Source organism: Brachyhypopomus gauderio, chromosome 4, assembly GCF_052324685.1.
Source record: "Brachyhypopomus gauderio isolate BG-103 chromosome 4, BGAUD_0.2, whole genome shotgun sequence".
Lineage (NCBI taxonomy): Eukaryota > Metazoa > Chordata > Actinopteri > Gymnotiformes > Hypopomidae > Brachyhypopomus > Brachyhypopomus gauderio.
Window position 1 is genome coordinate 17,276,503 of NC_135214.1, and position 23,796 is coordinate 17,300,298.

Here is a 23,796-nt window from a genome sequence, read left to right on the forward strand (position 1 = left end):
AGAGAGAGATTTACTGCACTCAGTAGGGCTGTTTTAGCAGCACACTCCTCCACAGCTGGAGCGGAGGGTGCTTTGCTGGGAGGAAACAGCTTTTGTCATCTTAAAACTAACGGGAAGTAGTTCATCCTCCTGCTGCCTGCTCCATCTCATTTATACTAGTACACAGTGTGTGTGTGTGTGTGTGTGTGTGTGTGTGTGTGTGTGTGTGTGTGTGTGCGCGTGTGTGTGTGTGTGTGTGTGTGTGTGTGTGTGTGTGTGTGTGTGCGCGTGTGTGTGTGTGTGTGTGTGTGTGTGTGTGCGTGTGTGTGTGTGTGTGTGTGTGTGTGTGTGTGTGTGTGTTCGTGTGTGTGTGTGTGTGTGTGTGTGTGTGTGTGTGTGTGTGTGTGTGTGTGTGTGTGTGTGTGTGTGTGTGTGTGTGTTTGTGTGTGTGTGTGTGTGTGTGTGTGTGCGCGTGTGTGTGTGTGTGTGTGTATGTGAGTTGGTGGGGTATGTGCTGGCTGGTTTGAACACGTGTATGTTAAGTGGTACCATGTTAAGGATGGTGCGTATGTAAGTGTGTATGCGGCTTGGGTCCCAAGCAGACTGCAGCACAGCTGAGTACCAGGGGCCCACAGAGCCTCCTGTCACATGTTCCACTTACTCATACCCTCCTGAGCTGCCAACAAGCAGAAAAGAGTCATGACTGTGCACTGTGTGTGTGTGTGTGTGTGTGTGTGTGTGTGTGTGTGTGTGTGTGTGTGTGTGTGTGTGTGTGTGTGTGTGTGTGTGTGTGTGTGTTCTTCTGTAGCCCGGTGTCCATCACAACAGCTTTTGCTGTCTGTTCTTATCTGAATTCATTCTTCTGTTCTCTCATTAGTTTTGCTCATTTGTTTGAACTGATAACTCTAAAGATAAAACGTCATCCTTGTTTTTGGCCAGAGGTCCTTGACACTTAAAGTTCACTACACAAATATTTACAAAGTTGACATTTTACTTCTTTTTGCCATTTCTTTTGCATGAACAGTTGTGGTGGAATGCAGTAATCAGATAATGAGATTAAACAGGAAAGCAGATTGAGTAATCTCTCCCTTGTCTCACCCTCCCTCTTGTCCCTAGGCTCTTTCCGGAGTGAAGGAATAAAGGTGAGCGATGTTCTGCCCGTGCTAAGAGAGAAGGTGGCCTTTGTGTCAGGTGAGTGTGTCCGTACCTCACAAACAGGGGGTGCCTCCTTTTGCCCAGTGTGTGTGTGTGTGTGTGTGTGGGAGTGCCCGTGAAGATCCGTCCAATTACATTTGATGGATAAGGGCCAATTAGGGCCAAACAGCAGTAAGAAAAGCTGTAAGCAGACTAATAAAATGGTAAAAGCTGAATAAAATGTCATTCTTGGATTAATGGTTAAAGCCAGATCAAGTGTTTGATTTGGGTGTTCGGGTTGAATTTTTGCTATGATATTTAGGCTGAGTTTTGCTATGGAGGTTCATATTGAGGCTTTTCTGTGGGTGTATGAGTTGAGTCTTTTCTATAGGGGGGGTTCAGGTTGAGTCTTTGCTATGGGGGTTCAGGTTGAGTCTTTGCTATAGCTAGTTTATGTTAAGTCTTTGCTATAGGTGTTCAGTTTGAGACTTTGGCATTAGTCAAATCTGAGAGGGAGTCCTAACATGAAACATATCCTACACTTAGAGACATAACGAACACAAAGAACAACTAGAAACTGAAACTTAGACACAGAAGGGTTGTGGAGGGTTCAGATTGCATTTTTGCTATGGAGGTTCACACTGATTCGCACAGGGAGGTGCAAATCAGAAGAGCATCATACAGAAACGTGTCATAGGAAGACACTGGCCCACAGTTCCACCCCCATCACTCATCACGTGCTACTTCCCATAGATTCATAGATTCAATAATGACAGAATATTAGATTCCTGTATGTGTGTGTGTGTGTGTGTGTGTGTGTGTGTGTGTGTGTGTGTGTGTGTGTGTGTGTGTGTGTGTGTGTGTGTGTGTGTGTGTGTGTGTGTGTGTATACAGTTATTTTGTATCTAGCTAGGACTAGGTCAGTCTGCTATCATCAAATGAACCACCACATTCAAACAACTTTGCCTTTCTGCTGGTTTCCTCAAGCATTTAGAGGAGTGGACGATGGAGGTCATCAGGAACTCACACTAACTTATACTAACTCATACTAACTCAAACTAACTCATACTAACTCACACTAACTCACACTAACTCATACTAACTCAAACTAACTCAAACTAACTCATACTAACTCACACTAACTCATACTAACTCATACTAACTCAAACTAACTCATACTAACTCATACTAACTCACACTAACTCATACTAACTCATAATTATTCAAACTAACTCATAATTAATCAAACTAACTCATACTAACTCAAACTAATCCATACTAACTATACTCACTCATACTAACTCCCTGCACATACAGAAGAGTACTTATAAGTAGACCTTCTTAAGACCTTAAGGGAAATGAGTGGTGGTGTAGGCGTGGTCAGCAGAGCTGTTTGGTATTCTGATGGAGCAGTTGAGGGAGTGTGTGTGTGTGTGTGTGTGTGTGTGTGTGTGTGCATGCTTGCGTGCATGTGTGCGTACGTGCGTGTGCATGTGTGTGTGTATGTGTGTGTGTGTGTGTGTGCGTGCGTGTGCACGTGTGTGTGTGTGCACGCACTGTAAATCAACACATACACAATAGCAGTTCAGACACTCCCTAAACATGTCAGGCTGAGTCTGTCAGCGCAGTCACTCCCAGAAGATGAGCCTCCTCTCTCTCTCTCTCTCTCTCTCTCTCTCTCTCTCTCTCTCTCCCTAGCTCTCTCTCTCTCCCTCTCTCTCCCTATTTCTCTCTCTCTCTCTATCTCTCTCTCTCTCTCTCTCAATGTTGCCTCTTTCCTCAGGATTCCCAATGTATTATCACGCCAACTGTTTACTTACGGTACTTTATTTCCTGATTATTGTAACATGTTTCATCATATCTAAGACTTTCCATGTTTCTAAATCGTTTTATTTCACACCTGTGCCATCAGCACTCGTGCGCAATTTTCTAACATGTAGTCAGTGGCCTTGGGTCCAATCTCAGAAATACTGCTGATGGACTAGAGTCATCTTACTAATTCTCTCATATTCTCAATTGTCTGATTTCTCTATCGGACGTCAATTGGAGAATCAAGGCACAAAGCTGCATGTTGCTTCTGAGTCAGCAGTACACTGGCAAGCTCCAGGACTCATGGACGGTGGGCTTGACTTCCTGTTTCCAGGAGGCCGTGATAAGAGAGGAGGTCCCATCCTGACGTTCCCTGCTCGGAGCAACCACGACAGGATAAAGCAGGAAGATCTGAGGAGGCTGGTCACGTACCTGTCCACCGTACCCAGGTGAGCCTGCCTGGGTCATCCACACCATTCATCCACACATACCACACACACAAGCGACATCCTCTACACCACTGTCATGTGAGTGCCCAAAAGAGACTGGTTTACATCGTATCTTTCTTTACACAGTCACTGAATGGATAAGTAACCACCCAGTGGAGCACATTAGTTTCAACACAGATTTTCCATGCCCCCCCCCCCACTTCATTTGTGGCTTTGTAAGCCTTAAACACATGACAATATGTCCAGCATTGGGCCAGTGGCCACACAGATGTGACGTGACCATGAGCAGTCTCTCTTTTTCCCAAGCTCATTTGGCTCCAGAAAAATAGCTTTGCCGTTTGCTAAATTAGGCCCTGGACAGATAACGTAACCCTGGATGACTAAAACAGTGGACGTCCTCTAAAACGCCGTCCTGGCCCAAGCCCGGCTTGCAGCTCTACACTTTGTCATGATTTGGCAATGGTCCGGTGGCACAACAGCATTAGGACTTTGGCAGTTCTGTTTCAGGATGTTTAAAAGTGTAGCGTGTGGGACAGCGGACGAGGGTGGATGTGGGCGGATGTGGGCGGAGCATGTCTGTCAGCGGCTGCCTGCACGCTGCGCTGCTACGCCTGATGTTTCTGTGCCATCCGTCTAGTTGAGGAGGTTGTCCTTGATCCGGTAGCTAAGGAAACTGTTGCATGTGTCGCGGTGTCCTTGTGTCGGTCTACTTTTTGTTGCGTTCATATTACAGCTGCTCCTGGCCGCTTCCGCCACACGGACTAGAAAAAGTGTGTGTATGTTTCTGTGTGTATAGATGGGCACATACACTTGTGTATTTATTTAACCATCAAATATGTAAATAAATAAGTAAATAAAATGGCCATATTGAAATGGCCATTCTGGTAACTGATCAGAGAAAGCCCTTATGAAGGCCTGTCTGTCTTGAGAGCCCCCACATACCCCCCCCCCCCCCCACCCCCCATGGCATTACTGACATCCCCACAACCAGCTTCACCACCCATTTGCAACAGAACTGTGGGACATTGCTATCCTTCCACATAGAGGACTGCTTCAGATCATCTGCATATCAGATCATATGTCTTACTGATGTAGTATGCAACAGCCTATCCAAGATTACAATCAAGGTCAGTATGGAGTGTATTTACATTATGAAGAAACTGAAAGGAATGCTGGCCTGGTGTATAGGACTTTTTGAGCAGGAAAATGTCTCGCTCTTGTTTTGGTTGGCTTTCAGTACTCTTTATCAGTGCGTTTGCACTCATGTGTGTGCCTGTGCACTAGGGGTTTGGTTTCAACTTCTCACCTTTAAGCAGTCGGGTCTGGTCACATGTCACGAGGGCAATGTCATTAATTGAAAGTGGTTTTGTGTGTGCGTGCGTGAGTGTATAAACGTGTGCTTACGTGTGCGTGTGTGTGTGTTCTAACAGCACCAGTGTTGGGACTGTGCTTGTGAATCTAACTTCAAGGCTTGTGAGATCTTAGAACGCACTTGTGAGAATTTGAGACAGACAAAGAGACAGGCAGAGAGAGACAGACAGAGAGAGAGAGAGAGAGGGATCGAGTGAGCGACTCCCCACTTCAGTCTGTTCTTTGATGGAAGCCATGGAGACCATAGTGTGTGGGCGTGAGCGCTGCCCTGAACTCAGACTGTCAGCTCCTCACGTTCAGAAGCTTTTGACCCTCACCCAGACGTACCAGCATGCTAATTCTGTAGCTTCATATCACAGGATTTGGAAGAGGATCTAGAAGTAAAGGGTTGGATGTCTTATGTTACCCCTCACCAGTAAGACCCTGAGAAATGATGTAGCAGCTGGTCATGTGTGTCTCCTGAGGTCTGTTTTTCTGTATTACAATAGCAATGTGACAAAATGCATAATTACAACAGCTAATATTTTTAATAGCCTTATTGAGGATGAGTTTAGAAAAGAAATCCCACATAGGCACGCACACACACACACACACACACACACACACACACACACATGCGTATACCCAATCGATTTCCAGAAGACATCATATGTTGCATCATCTCTGTCAGATGGCTGTGTAACATTGCCTGGGGTTGGTTTGTTGTGTGTAGGGAAAATCAATCAAGTCAAGCATGTCCATGTAGTGATGACAGGCTCCATGTCCCCAGTAAGGGCATGAACATGGCTTTAATACACACTTCTGCCTTCCTCCTGTGTTCATATGCTAGTTCTACTTTGTCCTTTCATTATAACATGAAAGATACTTGTTCTGTAAACATTTCCATCAAGAATACATGCAGTATCGCAATAGCCACTGCACTGCGAGTAATAACTTACTTCTCAGATATAAGTGGGATACGTCTTGCTTTTGGGATATAGCCTGACTAAAATAAAAACTCAATGAAAGTCTTTCTGAAAGCAGATTAAACAAGACTAATTGAGCAGCTAATGCATTGTGTAGGTTTGTTTACTTCAGTCATGGTCATGGTATTCATGAATGTAAAGTTGTTTTCTTTTTTATGAGCTGTTATTTAGGCCAAAGAAAGTATACTCCTGATTCACTCACCCACACTCCAACACGCACTCACCCACACTCCAACACGCACACACCCACACACCTGCAATCATGAATTGTAAATGTGAAAACAGGCAATCGTGAAGGTGTTTATACGACATATACTAGTGTCATGTCAAAATAAAATGCAGTTGAGACACACAGAGACCACGAACCCCAACAAAATGAAAGTGGCAGAATTTGTGTCTTCGTGTTGTTCAAGACTGCATTCTTTGTGCAGTCTTGTAGTATTTGAATGTCTGAATCAAATTTTCTCAATTCAATTTTGGAGCAGCACAAAGTCCTCTGCGCTGCACAGAAACAAAGGCAGCAGAGCAAATCAATTACTTCATGTTTCTTTTAATCTTCTAATCATTGTGTTCAGCTACAAAGCAAAAGCTAAGATGCATGTCTTGCTTGATTGCCTGGACACAGTCCATTTCCTGGTGCTTCTGAAAACATTATGGACAACATGAGCATTTCAAATGTTGATAGATTTACATCCTAGGTAATGAATGTTAAGAGACTATTCATTCATAAACTATTACCATATTATTCTGGTATATGTTTGAAGATCATGTGAATTAGAATTTTACTCTCAGTTATACTGTTCATTATCATTTGTACACTTTACACTCACTGGACACAAGTACAACTTGCTAGTACTGGATTGGTCTCTTTTGCCTTTTGAACTCTCTTAGTTTTTTATGACAGATTCAACAAGGTGCTAGAATCATTCATCAGAGAGTCTGGTCCATATTGACATGATAGCATCACACATTTGCTGCAGATTTGTCAGCTGCACATCCATGATGCAAATCTCCTGATCCACCCCATCCCAAAGGTGTTCTATTGGATTGAGATCTGGTGACTGTGGAGGCCATTTGAGTAAGAAACCAATTTGAGATGATTTCAGCTTTGTGACTTTTATGCTGCTGGAAGCAGCCATCAGAAGATGGTTACACTTTGGCCACGGTGGACATGGTCAGCATCAATAGTGAGGTAGGCCGTGGGATTTAAACAGTGCCTAACTGGTATTAAGTGGTTCAGAGTATACTAAGAAACCATTCCTCACACCATTACACCACCAGCAGCCAACTGAACTGTTGCTGAAATGATGGATGGATGGCAGGATGGATCCATGCTTTCATGTTGTTTAATCCAAATTCCAACCCATCAGAAAGTGAGACTCATCAGACCAGGCTTTTATTGTCCAGTTTTGGTGAGCCCATGTGAACTGTAGCCTCAGTTGCCTGTTCAGTGCCTCCAGGAGGTTCACCTAGAGTCTCATCTGCTGCTGTAGGCCATCAGCTTCACGGTCCGACGTGTTGGATTTGTGAGGAACGCTCCTCTGCAGACCTCAGGCGTACAGAGTGGTTATTGAGATACTGTTGCCTTCTTATCAGCTCAAGCCATTACTTTTTAGATGAGTGTTAGAGGAGTTAATTTGTCTCATTTGATCAGAGAACATTAAGCAGTGTTTCCTCTTAAGAATGATTCTCAGAGTGTCCTACAGGACATGGATGGTTTTAGAGTGTTCTCTCTCTCTCTCTCTCTCTCTCTCTCTCTCTCTCCAGTGAGGATGTATCCAAGCGTGGTTTCACAGTGATCATTGACATGCGGGGATCCAAATGGGAGCTGGTCAAGCCTTTACTAAAGACGCTACAGGAAGCGTTCCCTGCTGAGATCTGCGTCGCCCTCATCATCAAACCAGACAACTTCTGGCAGAAGCAAAAGACCAACTTTGGCAGTGCCAAGTTCACCTTTGAGGTATTGCTGAGTCCCCTGGCTGCAACCAAACTGCTTTGCTGCCAAAACTTTCACTTTTTTTTCACATTAAGTGATTAATACATGAATAGTCCTGCTTAGCAGCTGGAGGTTTTAAATAAATTCCTAATACAAGAACACCAAGTAAAAACTGTCCTGAATAATTCTTCAATGTGTTTGATCTCAAAATATGTGTAGATTAATGACTAAATGAAAGTTATGTAAAAATATGTGATATAAATTTTATGTAGGGGTGTTACAGTAGTCAGCTTATGATTTAAACAGTGCTGTGGTAAAAGCTTCAGCCCTTGTTATTGGCTCAGTTGTATCCCAGAGGCTTTCCACTGAAGGGAGGAACGAGATGTCCTTCTCCTATCTGCACAACCCCGATCACTCTCTGCTTTCCTTCTGCGCTGCTCTGCAGACTAGCATGGTGTCAGTGGAGGGCCTGACCAAGCTCGTGGACCCGTCTCAGCTGACGGACGACTTTGACGGCTCCCTCGAGTACGACCACGAGCAGTGGATGGAGCTCCGTGTGGCTCTGGAGGAGTTCCTGGCCAGCGCCGCGCACCTCCTCTCACGCCTGGAGGAGCTGCAGGAGCAGCTGGCCAAGAAGGAGTTCCCCGTGGACGTGGAGGGCTCGCGGAGGCTCATCGAGGAGCACACGCAGCTGAAGAAGAGGGTGATGAAGGCTCCCGTGGAGGAGCTGGACCGAGAAGGTCAGCGGCTGCTGCAGTGCATCCGCTCCAGCGACGGCTTCTCGGGCCGCAACTGCATCTCGGGCAGCGCAGACTTCCAGAGCGTGGTGCCCAAGATCGCCAGCCTGCTGGACAAGCTGCACAGCACCAGGCAACATCTACACCAGATGTGGCACGTGAGGAAGCTGAAGCTGGACCAATGCTTCCAGCTGCGGCTCTTCGAGCAGGACGCGGAGAAGGTGGGTGAGGGTGGAGGGAGCTGAGCTGTGACTGAGCTGCGTTCCATACGTTCTGTGTGTTAGAATGTGTTAGAATTTACAGCACTGGTGTTGCGTATTCGTATTCTGGTTTACAGACAAAAGCATCCAACACACTCAGTTCATTTTCTCTTACATTGGGTGACATTATTCAAGTCAAGTATCTTTCCAAAGTATGCTACATCTTACAGCAAACATAAAAAAAAACCTCATTTTGCTTTTATTTCCCTGTGGAAGAATTAGATAGATGGATCAGTCATCCGGCTAGTGTAGTGCATACTGGCAATGCAGCAAACACAGACAAACTAGCCATAAGACCCACAGGGGCGTCGTGTTGATGAGTCTTGCAGAGGACGATTCCTGTTACAGCAGACATGCCATTCGGAGCAGGAGCTTCATTACTATGAAGCTATGATGCATCTCCCCGAGGGGTCATCACTGATTTGAAAACAACTTCACACGTGGAGAAGTGCTCCAGCATTAAAACACCTCCCCTTAAAACACATCATTACCTGCTTCACACGCCTCAGTGTCCGTGGACTCGATACAGAACATGGATTTCGCTGGTGCATCCAGGCTGGGGAACCGAAATGTTGTCCTGTTCCTGCTTGAAGGTGCCCAGTTCCAAAATAGCCGTTCGCCCAGTGGTTTGGTGCACCTGCTTTTACAAATTTGAGTACTTTGCATTCCACGCTCTTTTTTTTAAAAGGGACTTTTTTGCATTCAGTTCCGTTGACACGGAGATCTTTCACAGGGATCCCAGGGAAGCCTGCTCAGATCTTCACATCTCCGGATCAAAAACGTTAATCAGAGAGGGCAGAGAAGGTGCGGGCCTGCGTGTGGGTTTGTGTGCGAGCGCTCGGGCTCTGGGCTGACCTCACTGTAGCTCTCCTTCACTCCCCATTACCATGCGTTTGATCTCTGCCGTGACAGCTTCTCTGGACATGAAGGTAGACGCCTTTAGGGCCGGTCAGAGGAGCCTTTTGAAGTCTTCTATCACGCCAGATTTTCAATAAAGATGTGGCGGCGAGGAAATATTCTGACCCGGATGCCCGGAGGGAAAGAAGGTTTTGTTCTATTCATTACATTTCTTTATGAGGACAATGTGGAATTTTTTAAACAACATGAATCGAGGGTCAAATGCGTTTTAAGACCAGCACCTCTAGTGTGCGGTGGAACGACTGAAGCTGAACGCGAGTGTGTCATTGTGCCAGAGTGCCCTAGCCAGGAGGAGGAGACAGTCTCAGGTTCATTAACACGCCTCCCTGGATGTATAGCATCCAGCTGTCATTTAATAGAACAGTAGCACATTTGTAGTCAAATCTCGCCAGATATTTCACCTGTACCCCGGTACTCTCGTGATGTGACAATAAATAAACTATACTACACTATACTATTTCAACCTTAGTGTGACAATGATCATTAGGTTTCACTTATAATTCATAAATATTTATGAAATCCATTGTAGTCTGTAAATAATGTATGTGTATTATTAGATGTAGTAGTAGTATTGTTTTATGTTGTTTTAAACAAAGATAATCTGCTAGAAAAAAATTGCAGATAACACATATAGTAATTAAAACCCTTAAAAGTCCCTAGAGAGGTTATCCATACAAGCACTTTCCAGCCACTATAGTACTTCATTAACTAGATCCTTCAAAACAGACTGTTTCAGCTGTTGCCATGGAAGTGTGAAACAACCAGGCCTCTCTGTATAAGCTCATTTCACACTGATCTCACACCCATCTAAATGTGAGTATTATCACCTTCTGTCAGGAGAACTCGAACGTTTTCTAAATGACCGGGTCCCATTATCTCTCGCCTCTCACATATCGTGTCACTGATTGTGATTAATAACGCCTCACTACATTATCAAGAAGGAATAAAGTGACATGTAAAAACGAGAAGCTATAACAGGTCTGGATTTCTTTCCCCTCCTGATATTTGACACGGTTTCACCCTCCCACGCATATCTCGCTGTCTGTGAAGGAGATGGGGGGGGGGGGGGGGGGGGGGGGGGGGGGGGGTGTTCTGTGGGTTAGAAGGGAGGAGTGGAGTCCCAACCCACGCTGCTGTGTGTTTACCCTGCAGATGTTTGACTGGATCAGCCACAACAAGGAGCTGTTCCTGAAGAGCCACACAGAGATCGGCGTGAGCTACCAGCACGCCGTCGACCTACAGACGCAGCACAACCACTTCGCCATGAACTCCATGGTGCAGCTTTTCTCATAACTATTATTGTTGTTGTAGTGTGTGTGTGTGTGTGTGTGTGTGTGTGTATGTGTGTGTGTGAGAGAGAGACAGAGTGCTAAAATACTGAGATAGTGTGATGCCGCTGATCTTTTCATGCCATGTCTCAAACGTGATTGGCTAAAAACTCACTAATCTCCACGGAGAAGCGCAAATGAAACCAATGCTTCCACTTCACTCAGACACCTTCTCCCTATTTACCACTGGTCAGTTTCAGGACCACTGCTGACTGGACATGATTTGGGGGAGGGGCCGTTCTCAACACAGTATGTTGACACGTTAGAGGCACACTTTACATTTACATTTACGGCATTTAGCAGGCGCTCTTATCCAATGTGTGGAGTTGATCCTTATAGATGCTTATCACACTGAGCAATGTTACTGAAGCTTTTAGTCACATCAGCATCACTAGTGGGTTGAAAACTGTCACCCAACAACATCCAGAACTCAAGCGTTCAGAAACTGAGCGTTAAAGATGGAGAGAAGCACAAAAGATGTTCATGAGTGAGGATTCAAAGACAGATGCGCAATCAGACCCTAGAGTTCACCGAGCATTGACCTCCGCCCCCATTGCCCTGTCCGTGATGTAGCCCTGTGTGTTTCCCGCAGAACGCCTACGTGAACATCAACCGCATCATGTCGGTGGCATCGCGGCTGTCGGAGGCAGGACACTACGCCTCGCAGCAAATTAAGCAGATCAGTGCGCAGCTGGACCAGGAGTGGAAGAGCTTTGCTGCTGCGCTGGACGAGCGTAGCACCATCCTTGCCATGTCCGCCGTCTTCCACCAGAAATCAGAACAAGTATGGCCGGCCTGAGCGGAGAAGCCTGTTAGGACCTCAGCAGACCCACAGTGCACGTGCCAGACCACAATCATGGTGCACGTGGTCGGGCTTTAGGCCCGAAAGGATTTACTCTTGAAACTTTGAGTTTGTGTGGGGTGAAATGTAGCCTGTTGTCTGGTAGGGCTTAATATATAATCCAAAGTTGAGTGAGGAATATTTCTGGGCCAAGTGATGTGTCACACCTTCTCTTTGCTGAGTATGTGTGTGTGTGTGTGTGTGTATGTGTGTGTGTGTGTGTGTGTGTGTGTGTGTGTGTCCAGTTTCTTTCAGGTGTGGAAACCTGGTGTAAGATGTGTAATGAGGGTGGTCTTCCCTCTGAGATGCAGGATCTTGAACGGGCCATTCACCACCATCAGACTCTATATGAACAGGTCACTCAGGCCTACACAGAAGTAAGCAACACCCTTAACACAGACCTCTGCTCTATCCATATACAGCGAGTGATATACACGTAGTCATGTATTTCTAATTTGTTTCACACTACCCATCTTGTACAGTATCTGTTAAACAGTCCTGATGTCTGTCAGTAGTTGTATATTTGCGTACAGACGGATTTAAATCTGTTCTTCCTACTAATAGAGTGTGAATATTTATATTTCTAATATATTCAGAATATTTGCATAATTGTGTTGTTTCACCCCGTAATTGATACGTTTTACAGAGCACTCTCAGGTTCTTGGCTACGTGCTGTGTATATAGGTCAGGACAAATCCATCATTTCCAGCAAATCCAGCATTCTTACTCACTGTTAACTTACTTGCAAAATGAAAAATCTAAATGCGGTGTGTATTGTTTCAGGGACAGTTTCAATTTGACTCATATCTCCTATCACAAGTCCATTTTCATTTTCATTAGGGGAAAACACATTTTTCACCAACCAGAATGCTTTGGAGGGATGTGGTTTGTTGTAGTTTAAACAGTTTAGACCGTGGAAATAGGCTATGTCATGTTGTCTTATGTAGATTTCAGTGTCACATGCTGCTTCGAGATACGGCACTGCTCTGAAACCCAGATGTATCCGCTGCATATCTGGGGTAAAATTGCCATGTTCTTAAGCCACCCCAGAAGCTAAGGTGACCTTTTCTAGTTGTAAAGGAGCTCCCTTTTTGGTTCAGGGCTTGTGATCTCTGAAACATGCCTCTTCCAGACAAAAATAAGAGGATTTTCCTGTAAGGGCACACGGAGGTTAGCATTTGCAGTAAGGATAAAGAACACAATCCTTTATGCCATATTTAGCGACGCTTAGAAAAACCTCTATAAGAGTCACCCGCAAACAGCGAATTATTTAACGTTCGTCCTTCTCATGCTGAAGACAGAGTAAGTGCCCAGCAATAGAAATGCAATTCTGGCACTAACAAGGTTGATTTGTGGAGGAGAGAGGAGAGCCCTTTGTGAATGATTCTTAGGCTGATCGATGGTCGAGTGCAAACAGAGATCAGGCCCACTCTGGGACACATTCTCCATCATCTCGCCCTGATTGCCACGACTGATGAAGTGAATAGATGTGATGTATAAGAGATTCAGCTGTCTGCCTTCTGGATAAAACCTCATATTTTAACATAGCCTACAAGTGCACATCTGTCTTATACACTGCACGGGTTACCAGTACGACTGAGGACTGTGATTATGTGGGAAATAAAATAAAATGAAAAGGAAAACAAAGCATTTTTCTTTCTTGTCGCTATAGCAATAGCAACGCACGGCACTTTCTCTGTGTTCTTGTCTTTGTGGCTACAATGCAGAACATGTGAGAATATTATAATTACATTCATCAGACTTTAGACTCCTTTGCATGGAGTAGTCAGTGGAGACACCGTAATGGAAGAGGGGAATGTTCATCACCACTGGACCCACGTGATTCATTTAGTCTAAAAGCGTTGCGGGGTGATCGCAGCCGTGTTCAGAACTGGACACGGCCCCTGTCCACTTGGCTCTCCTCGCCTGATTGGTCCGTCTGCCCGCTGACCGTCTGGCCCCTCCCCCTCTGTGCAGGTGAGTCAGGACGGGAAGGCGCTGTTGGACGTGCTGCAGCGACCGCTCAGCCCCGGTAACGCCGAGTCGCTCACGGCGACGGCAAACTACTCCAAAGCCGTGCACTGCATCCTGGACGTGGTCCACGAGGTTCTGCATCACCACCGCCGTCTCGAGAGCATCTGGCAGCATCGCAAAGTGCGTCTGCATCAACGCCTCCAACTGTGCGTGTTCCAGCAAGACGTGCAACAGGTAATGGACACACACACACACACACACACTCACACACACACCGAAATTAGATACATACATTCCGGGGTCATGCTGAATGCAGACAAAACAAAAGCGGCAGTATCATCCAAATCAATAGAGATAAATCTTATCTGCTGTCGGGATTATTTTTTACAAAACCTCTGAAAAAAATGATATTAGTGTGTAGACAACGTGGAGGACAAGCAAGAACTGTTTTCATCTTCTAAGTGAGCTATTGCACCACTTTCTCTGATCATTTCACCATAGCAACTATACTGAAAGGCCTGTGTAGTCTTCCTCTAAACTGAATAGACTCGTGTAATTATACAGTTATCCTTTTGCTTGCTCACATGTAACTGTGCTGTAATATAGCCATAATTCAGAGTCCAGAATACCGAAAGAGGAGATTTGTCAGCAGTTAACCATAAATTTAGAGTTATGCATAATTTTCTTTTCTTTTTTTATACAATGGTTTTTTATTCCCTCTAATATTTTTGAGGTTGGATCCCTGCCCAGAGGAACACTTAATATCCTCAATTTCAGCCTGTCTGTGAGTGACTGGCTGCAAGCCACCACCCCCCACAACCCCATCCACCACACCCCCTCTCCTCCACCCCCACAACCCCATCCACCACACCCCCTCTCCTCCACCACCCCCCACAACCCCATCCACCACACCCCCCTCTCCTCCACCACCCCCCACAACCCCATCCACCACACCCCCCTCTCCTCCACCCTACACAACCCCATCCACCACACCCCCCTCTCCTCCACCCTACACAACCCCATCCACCACACCCCCCTCTCCTCCACCCTACACAACCCCATCCACCACACCCCCTCTCCTTCACCCTACACAACTCCATCCACCACACACCCTCTCCTCCACCCTACACAACCCCATTCACCACACCCCCTCTCCTCCACCCTACACAACTCCATCCACCACACCCCCTCTCCTCCACCCCACACAACCCCATCCACCACACCCCCTCTCCTCCACCCTACACAACTCCATCCACCACACAGCCTCTCCTCCACCCTACACAACTCCATCCACCACACCCCCTCTCCTCCACCCTACACAACCCCATCCACCACACCCCCTCTCCTTCACCCTACACAACTCCATCCACCACACCCCCTCTCCTCCACCCTACACAACCCCATCCACCACACACCCTCTCCTCCACCCTACACAACCCCATCCACCACACAGCCTCTCCTCCACCCTACACAACCCCATCCACCACACCCCCTCTCCTCCACCCTACACAACCCCATCCACCACACCCCCTCTCCTCCACCCTACACAACCCCATCCACCACACACCCTCTCCTCCACCCTACACAACCCCATCCACCACACACCCTCTCCTCCACCCTACACAACCCCATCCACCACACCCCCTCTCCTCCACCCCACACAACCCCATCCACCACACCCCCTCTCCTCCACCCTACACAACTCCATCCACCACACAGCCTCTCCTTCACCCTACACAACCCCATCCACCACACCCCCCTCTCCTCCACCCTACACAACTCCATCCACCACACCCCCTCTCCTCCACCTCTCCCCACCACCCTCAGTCACACAAAGGCACATGGGCTTCATCAGCACCGCAGGCCCATGGGTCTATGTTGATTCCACACTGCCACAGCTGCCTAGGCCTCTGGGCCAAATCAAGATCTGCATGCGGGGCTAGAAATGCCAGCCAGCGTCAAATCCTGAGCTGGGCTCACGTTTGCCTGCACCCGGAGGAGTGGAAAGCTCACGTGAGCTTGGCTTCGAATGATGACTTTTCTCTAGTGGGATAATCTCTTATCACAGCCTTTCGTCCTCCTCCCCCGCTGCTAGAACGTTCCTCTCCTATAGGGCGTGTGTGTCCATGTCTCCCAGGCTAAGCTGTGGTGAGCACAGTGAAGATAAACTCTGTCTATATTCCACTAATGTCCCTGTTCTCACACTTTTTAACTGTTTTACACATCATAAGGTCAGTTAATGAAGCTCCTCAAGTCTACATGGATAAGTGCTGTGTAATGCAGCCCAAACGCCCACACATGGCCTCATAGCTAAAAGTTAATTACCTGAAACACCACGATTGGACACCATATTAAGGAATGCTAATATTTCCTTTGTATGAATTCTTGCAAAAATAATTCTCTTCTTTTCACTTTCAATCATTTCAATAATTTAACATTTTCATTTACAGTTTGCACCTAAACATTTATTTTTCTTTATTATTTTATGGCAACCATCTTGCCTGTTGTGGTCCCTGCCCCCCAAAATGTTTGCCAGATTTTGGTAATCTAAAGAATCAACTTCTTAAATAGCTCTATGAGGGTGCAGTTAAGGTGTAAGCAATAGCAAGTATTCAACCTGACCAAACAGGACCTCCCAAGCTACAGAGTGGACTCATATGTGAGACAACAGCTAAGCTGTGTGTGTGTGGAGGCCAGACACACACACACACGTCTGCAGCACAGGTGCAAACCTGACCTTGTTCAGTATTTGGACACCAGTGCCTGCTGTGTTTCAGAAACCTACAGTGGCGTTAACCTGTGTGAGGATGAATGGAACATACGTGAAGAGGGCCGTACTGTGAAGAGACATGAGCAGAGCTTAACAGTGTCCACGTCCCTGTCTCTGTCCCTGTCTCTGTCCCTGTCTCTATGGTCACTGCAGTCCTGGGGTTATCAGAGACACATGAGTCATTGTCTCAAAGTTTCTCTGGTGATGCTGGTAATCAAAAATAAATCTTCTTGTGGGGAGGAGACGGATTGTGATTAAGAGAGTGTGAGAGTGTGAACTCTAGATTAATAATCTTATGGTTCAGAAATATCTTCCATTTTAGCTTATGGGATTTTTTTTTATGTTCTTTATTGTTAATTTGATGTTGTTTTAATGTTCATTCTATTCGATGTTTTGTACTTTTAAATAATGTTTTTAAGTTAATGGGTAAAGCAGCGGATTAGCTCTACCTCATGTACAGTATCTACAGCACTTAACATGTCAACCTTTAATAGCGTCAAATAGTTCTATTCTTACGATTTTGTTGTTTTTTTTTATTCAGCATTCGTAAATAATAATGAGCAATACATTTAAAAGGACGTAATGTGGCAAACAAAATGTTGACTTAGAGTTATCTGTGACGCTGGCGTGTTGGAGGAAGGAGGAGACACGACGAGCGTCTTGCGGTGCACACAGAACGTTTAATAACAAAAACACGAAAAGCCCAGCACTATGGAGTCAAATTAGGGTCTTTAATGGTGACGAAAAAAATAATAATATCGCAAATATAAGATTAGCATTTTGCATTTTACGTTCCTAATTTGTTTCTGCAATACTTTCCCTCTTTTGCGTTTCTTTCTTTTCTTTGCGTTTCACATTTTATGTTGCTGCTTTTTTTTTGCAATACTTTCTCCCTTTTGCGTTTCTTTCTTTTGTTTGCGCGTCACTGCTTTTCTTTGCATCTCGCATTTTACGTTCATAATTTTTTTTTGCGCTTCTCTCTTTTCTTTGCTCCGGTTTTACCCTCTGTGTGGGGGCCGGGAAAGAGGCGTGGCCAAGAGCAAAAGGCGCGCTGTGAACGTTCAGCGTCAGTTCAGCTTCCTTCCACTCGCTGAACTGAACTGCTGCTGCAGCGCATCTGGTGTTAAAGTAAGAGAGAGGTCGGGTGTGTGCGAGGTGGTGGCGCATTTCAGGGCATTGTTTTTAATCGCTCAGGTTTTCAAAAGATCATTTCAAACCGACCTCAGTAAAATGTTAATAATAATAATATATATATTTTAAACGAAGTTTTAAAAGGGCACTTTCGTTGATAAAGGGCAGAGTTGGTGGTGCTTTAGCACCTGATGTCTATGTCTGCATGCATATACCTGTGGTCCAGCTGGGCGACCGTCTGCCATGATACCAGTAACCAAATTGCCGTGCTGTGTGGTTCAACTGATGACGCTGAACGTTCACAGCACGCCTTTTGCTCTAGGCCACGCCTCTTTCCCCGCCCCCACACAGAGGGTAAAACCGGAGCAAAGAAAAGAGAGAAGCGCAAAAAAAAATTATGAACGTAAAATGCGAGACGCAAAGAAAAGCAGTGACGCGCAAACAAAAGAAAGAAACGCAAAAGGGAGAAAGTATTGCAAAAAAAAGCAGCAACATAAAATGTGAAACGCAAAGAAAAGAAAGAAACGCAAAAGAGGGAAAGTATTGCAGAAACAAATTAGGAACGTAAAATGCAAAATGCTAATCTTATATTTGCGATATTATTATTTTTTCGTCACCATTAAAGACCCTAATTTGACTCCATACAGCACAGACGGTGCAAGCACGCAAAAGCGAAGGCTTACACAGGCATGAACTTTAGGCAAAGACGAGCACAAGACACTGCGCGAACGCACATTAAATAGGTGAATTACACAGACCCAAGTGACCTCGGGACAAGGCACAGGTGATACCACGAACACGCTCACAGACGACCCACGCCCACGGAAGTACAAACATGGACATAACGACACGCAGACAACGTAACGGCACGCCCACAGGGAAGGGTCCGGAGCTGTCACCGTGACATTATCATAATATCATAATATCGTTATAATTACCACTTACCATTTTGATATGGTGAAGAATATAGACACAGGAGTACACACACAGTATACACATTATATACACATTATTTTCCCTCTTCTTTCTTGGGTTTTCTTAAAACCTGGGATGGCTCTAGTATATTTAGACATTTAAGCTGATTCTTCACAGATAAAGCAGTTGAAATGATTGCATGGTTATAACGTAAAATATTCCATGAATTTTCCAAGCTTCCTTTGCTACATGAGCCCAATGTCTGTTTAAGATTTCTACATGTCCCCTGGTACTGCTGCTATTAGCCTGTTTCTGGATGGCTAAGCATGACGTTCTGCAAAAAATAAAGCTGAGATCCAATACTCAACAGCAGGAGGAATAAAACAAGAAAAATGAATCAGCCAAGTAGAATTTTTAAAAAACTGGACTCCTTGGAGGTTGAACCCTGTTTGTACGCCCATAACAATTACCGTGCTCGTAGTCCTGGTGTTCTCAAATATCCATGGATTTACTGGCCTGATTTTTCTCTCAGACAGGGTCAGAGACAGATATTTCTGAGAGCTTTCCTTGTTTTACTGGTCTGGTTGGGTGTCATAGGCAGGGTCACCAATGTCCACATATCCACATATTCTTTTTCTGTCTCCTGTTTGACTTCACTGGTTCCTGTTTTCTCCGGAAACGGTGCAATTAGGGTATACGCCACTGCAATCACACTGTTGTGCCTCACACACGAATCTAGGCGGGAGGATTTTGACACACTGAACCCGGCCAACCAGCCGTTTGTTAGCAATGGTTGGATGGAAGTTCCCAAAAATAGCTCTTAAAAGCTAAATAAATTGCAACTTGGCCTCAGCTGGGTTTAAGTTTAACAAGTGACAGACTGCACATTTCAAACTGTAGTTTGATAGTGTTACTGTTTGTTTGGAGGTTTAAGCGTTACTCCTGAAGACCCATGAGGATGTTTGAGTCACCCGTAGACATCGCGAGGTGGGCGTAGACACCATCCAAGCGCCGAGCTCATATGAGCGAACCTCTGAGCCGCTGCAGTGAGGTGGTTGGAGCCTCATCATCCAGCAGGAAGTGTGCGGAGGTTGATTTAGCTCCCTGTTCGTGTGAGAGCCCGGCCTGCTTTTGGACCCTGTAATCAGCTGTGCACAAACACGAGCACTCACTGCACGCGCAGACGGGCTTTCCGTCTGTCACACGCACACACGCAAAGCGCCAGAGGTTCTCCTCCTGTGGAGGAGGTGCTGGCCCGTCATGGTATCGACGCACCGATACGTGCACGAAACGTCCTGACGGGTTGTGGTTGGCTTTGTTTCTCATCCGTGACGTTTTAAAGTCATTAGGGAAGCAAACAAACTCAACGGGACGCAGGCTCTCTCGATTAAACGTAGACTGTTTATCCAGAGCTGACATACTCCACGGCCCTCCCATATGACCTCATCCCCACGGAGACCCATCTTTTCATCAGTCATACACTACTGTGTTCGTATTCCGGGCACAGCGCGGAGGCACTGTAAAACAAAACTCCACCGCAGCGTGCGTGTGTGTGTGGGTGCGGATGTCTGCATGTCTGTGTGTGTGTGTGTATAAGGTTTGTCTCTGAACTGTCCACACCCTCTCGCTTTGTTTTTGATATTTATAAACATTGTTTCTTTGCAGAGTTTAACTCGGAGAGTGCTGAATGACAGGGCATATTAATAGACCAGTGTAGTCATGCTGTGGTTTATGTTAGCCTGGATTGTGTATAGTGTAAGTGAAATCAAAGCAATGACCCTGTAACATTGACCTTTTATTCTCTCTCTCTCTCTCTCTCTCTCTCTCTCTCTCTCTCACACACACACACACACACACACACACACAGATGAAGTGGATTTTGTGTGTAGTTTGACTGAGAGACAGTGGTGACTGATAGTTCCCGATGGTAGAGAGAGGCGACAGTTATGGTCTCTGAGCTGTACTGTGTGTGTGTGTGCGTGTGTTTGTGTGTGTTACCTTATACTTCAACATTACTGTCCCATAACACAATAACGCCTGTGATGTCTGTTTGTGTTTCTCCAAGGTCATGGACTGGATCGAGAACCATGGAGAGGCTTTCCTAAGTAAACACACTGGAGTGGGCAAGTCCCTCCACCGGGCCCGAGCGCTCCAGAAACGCCATGACGACTTCGAGGAGGTCGCCCAGGTAACCGCCCTCCCCCCGACCTCAACCATAACCTGGAAACAGGATGAACAATCACTAGTGAGTTCACACTAGCTCCATGTTTATTGCATTTAGCAGAGCTGCATGGACAAATAACCTCAAAGATCACAACCACTGTCCACCTTGTACAAGGGCCGTATTATACAGCAGAGAGTCTGTTCTGACCTGTCTCTATAAACACAGACATCAGAAATGCAACACTGTATAATAACCCTATAATGGTGTGGAAATCAATCCCATCTAATCTGTTCATGCGGATCAATAGACGTAGGACACAGAGGTTCTTTCAGCCAGCGTAGCTGAAGCCATTATCATCAGCCACAGTTCTTTATGTGAGCCACCAGATTCATTTAAAACACTTGGTCAATGCACCATGGAGCATTTACCAAACCATGTACAATGCCACCCAAAAAGCCATAATGCTGCTGTTGACTATGATATACTGTATGAGCAAACCCAGATTTACACTCTGGCTAGGCGAGTTCAGTTTCGTTAGGATTTAAGACTTCAGGCATGTAAAATTGGCACCGTACAACGAGCTTGTACATGATTCCTAAGTGGGGTTTTTTTTTGTTGTAATAAAAGTCTTTTATATGACCCTCTTCCCCCCAAAAATGGTGGAGAGTGTACAGCCACCCAGTGAGCAGGGGGCATTAGCAGGGGGCATTAGGGAAACCTGCGCTCTCTGGTTTTGATTGGCTGCCAGCAACATCTCATTGTGTAGCGTGAAGACATGAGAAAAAGTCCCACACGTATCCTCAGTTCGCAAGTCAGATCAAACAATGCCTCCACCCAAAGAGTAGCGTTCCTATAGCGCTACATCCCATAATTTCTTGTGTTCTTGTGTTCACAGCTGATTGACCTTAACTGCTTAGAGTATTTGCTTAGTGAACACAGCTCATGAAACGTTTAGGTTTTATCACCTATAATAGCTACTTGTCGTGAGGTTTCTGGGTGAGTAAAGGCGCAAGTTTCTTTCTTACGCCCAACAAATATTAGAGTAAAATGTCCTTGTTTTATATGGGCCTTTATAGGTCTTGGCACAAGGATCCTAGAGTAGATCCTGCCGTGGTCCGCATGGGTAACATGGAGGCCATTCACATAAGTTTAGCAACGCTGACAGGTTGGAAGAAATCCACCTTTATCCATGTCTCGCCGTCTCTTGCTCAACAATGCTGCCGTGAATGATATACATCATTTATTCTGATATAGTCCCATTGAAAGTTATTCTACTAATAAGAGAGGCAGAAAGTATATTAAACACATTCATCTTCTTCCACATTGTACAAAACAAAAAAACATTTGACCTTTTTTATTTTATGTGCATAGTGTATTTTATAGCGTGCTATTTGACAGGGATAGGCAGTGTCTTTAACTAAAGAGCCGTATAGCTGTATATTCCTATCAGAGCCAAAACAACATGGCCAACATCTGCTCCTAGCACTGTCCCTGTCCTTTATGGCCTGACTCAGGTGGGTTTAAGGGCTGCTGGATTTCTGGATTTAATGTCTGTATATGCTGCTGTAAATGGGAAATCCTGTGGGATGCACTCTGAATGTCATACACCATCACGATGGTGAACCCTGATTGTAAGAGAGTGCAGCTTTAGGGCAGATGTGTTTAATGTTAACGCCGGTGCTTACAGCAGGACTCTAAAGCTCTTAAGATATGCAACCAAGGCATATTTTTTTTGTTCTATACATGATGGATTTGTTTGATTTGGGTCATATGGTGAATGCTGTTATGCAGGAACTATGCTGTCTTAGACTGTGCTGTTCAGGACTGTGTTGTCCAGGACTACAGGACTATTCTGTCTAGGACTGTTCTGTCCAGGACTAGTCTGTGCACAACTGTGCTGTCCAGGACTACAGGACTATTCTGTCTAGGACTATTCTGTCCAGGACTAGTCTGTGCACAGCTGTGCTGTCCAGGACTACAGGACTATTCTGTCTAGGACTGTGCTGCCAGGGCTGTGCTATGCAGGACAGTGCTAGGCACCACCACCTCAGCACTGTGTTAAAGAAACACTCTAAAGATATACAGTATAGCTGCAGAAGCAATACATAACAAATCATAGCAAATAAAATCACATCATATTTGCATTCCAAGTGGTACTGATTGTAATCATTGTAATAATTTTCTCAATTGAATAATTCACAGTTTTTAAACAAATAATACGTTGTCATCAGAATATGCTTACATGTATTATGCTTTTAATTATTTAATTCAGACATCCAACTGCATAAAATTTAACCACAGGAAGCTTTACGAAAATAAAATGTAATTGGGTCATAAGTGAATACCAGATCATACTTTAGTTCCCCATCTGCATACGCACGCATTAGCCATTTCCCCAAAGAAGGAGTCAGAATCACAGCTAAGCTGTATCACAAATATAACCACAGACTCCACAGATGAAAAAAGGTAAATTGGCAGAGAGGCACACGAGGCCCAGCTTACTGCATGGTCAGTGGCCTGAGACACTATCTTAAGGAAAGAGGATTGGTTTTGGCTCAGCTATTGTAAATATCCAAGCAGCTTTTATATCTGCGGTTGTTGGGATTAGAGCAGGTCTGAGACCCCCTCCCTCCAGATGTTAGAAGGAGCTCATGAGAGGATTTTCAAAAACTTAGGAGAATCAAACCAGCAGCTCTCTAAAGAATGTTAATTGGAGATATGGAAAATGAAAACTTTGATATAGCAGACTTGGCAAAAGCAGTAACATTCACAATGGTCCAAAGGTATTGAGTGCAGTAATGAATATGCTAATTTATTGCCAAATAAACAGCATAATTTTACAGAATAAGCAGAACAGAATAAACATTCTTTCAGCATTTTGGGTAGGCTGCAATAGTACGGGAGACTCCCTGGGGCTGCATGAAGAAGAAACGCTCAGAGGAGCACGGGTACAAATGGAACCCATCCTCTTCTGGGAATACTGGACACCCTAACTAAATTATAGAGGTTATCTTTATAATAAAGTGAGATTAAACACAGGCTCTCAGATCACATCTGAGATGGGGTATATAAGATGCCCCTCGAAGGTCTGCATTGGATATGTTAGATATTGTTA

The 23,796-nt window shown here is 45.2% G+C and overlaps 1 protein-coding gene across 2 annotated transcripts in view; it reads left to right on the forward strand.

Annotated features, from left to right (window-relative positions):
• The window catches only part of kalrna (kalirin RhoGEF kinase a), a 151,555-nt gene that overhangs the window by 59,912 nt on the left and 67,847 nt on the right, over positions 1-23,796 (forward strand). For both annotated transcript variants that reach the window (XM_077002742.1, XM_077002744.1), the window contains exons 2-10: positions 1,096-1,170; positions 3,257-3,371; positions 7,475-7,667; positions 8,089-8,601; positions 10,711-10,833; positions 11,479-11,670; positions 11,973-12,104; positions 13,705-13,935; positions 20,583-20,705. In XM_077002742.1, the coding sequence (XP_076858857.1) occupies positions 1,096-1,170; positions 3,257-3,371; positions 7,475-7,667; positions 8,089-8,601; positions 10,711-10,833; positions 11,479-11,670; positions 11,973-12,104; positions 13,705-13,935; positions 20,583-20,705 (1,697 nt within the window). The remainder of the gene's footprint in view (positions 1-1,095; positions 1,171-3,256; positions 3,372-7,474; positions 7,668-8,088; positions 8,602-10,710; positions 10,834-11,478; positions 11,671-11,972; positions 12,105-13,704; positions 13,936-20,582; positions 20,706-23,796) is intronic.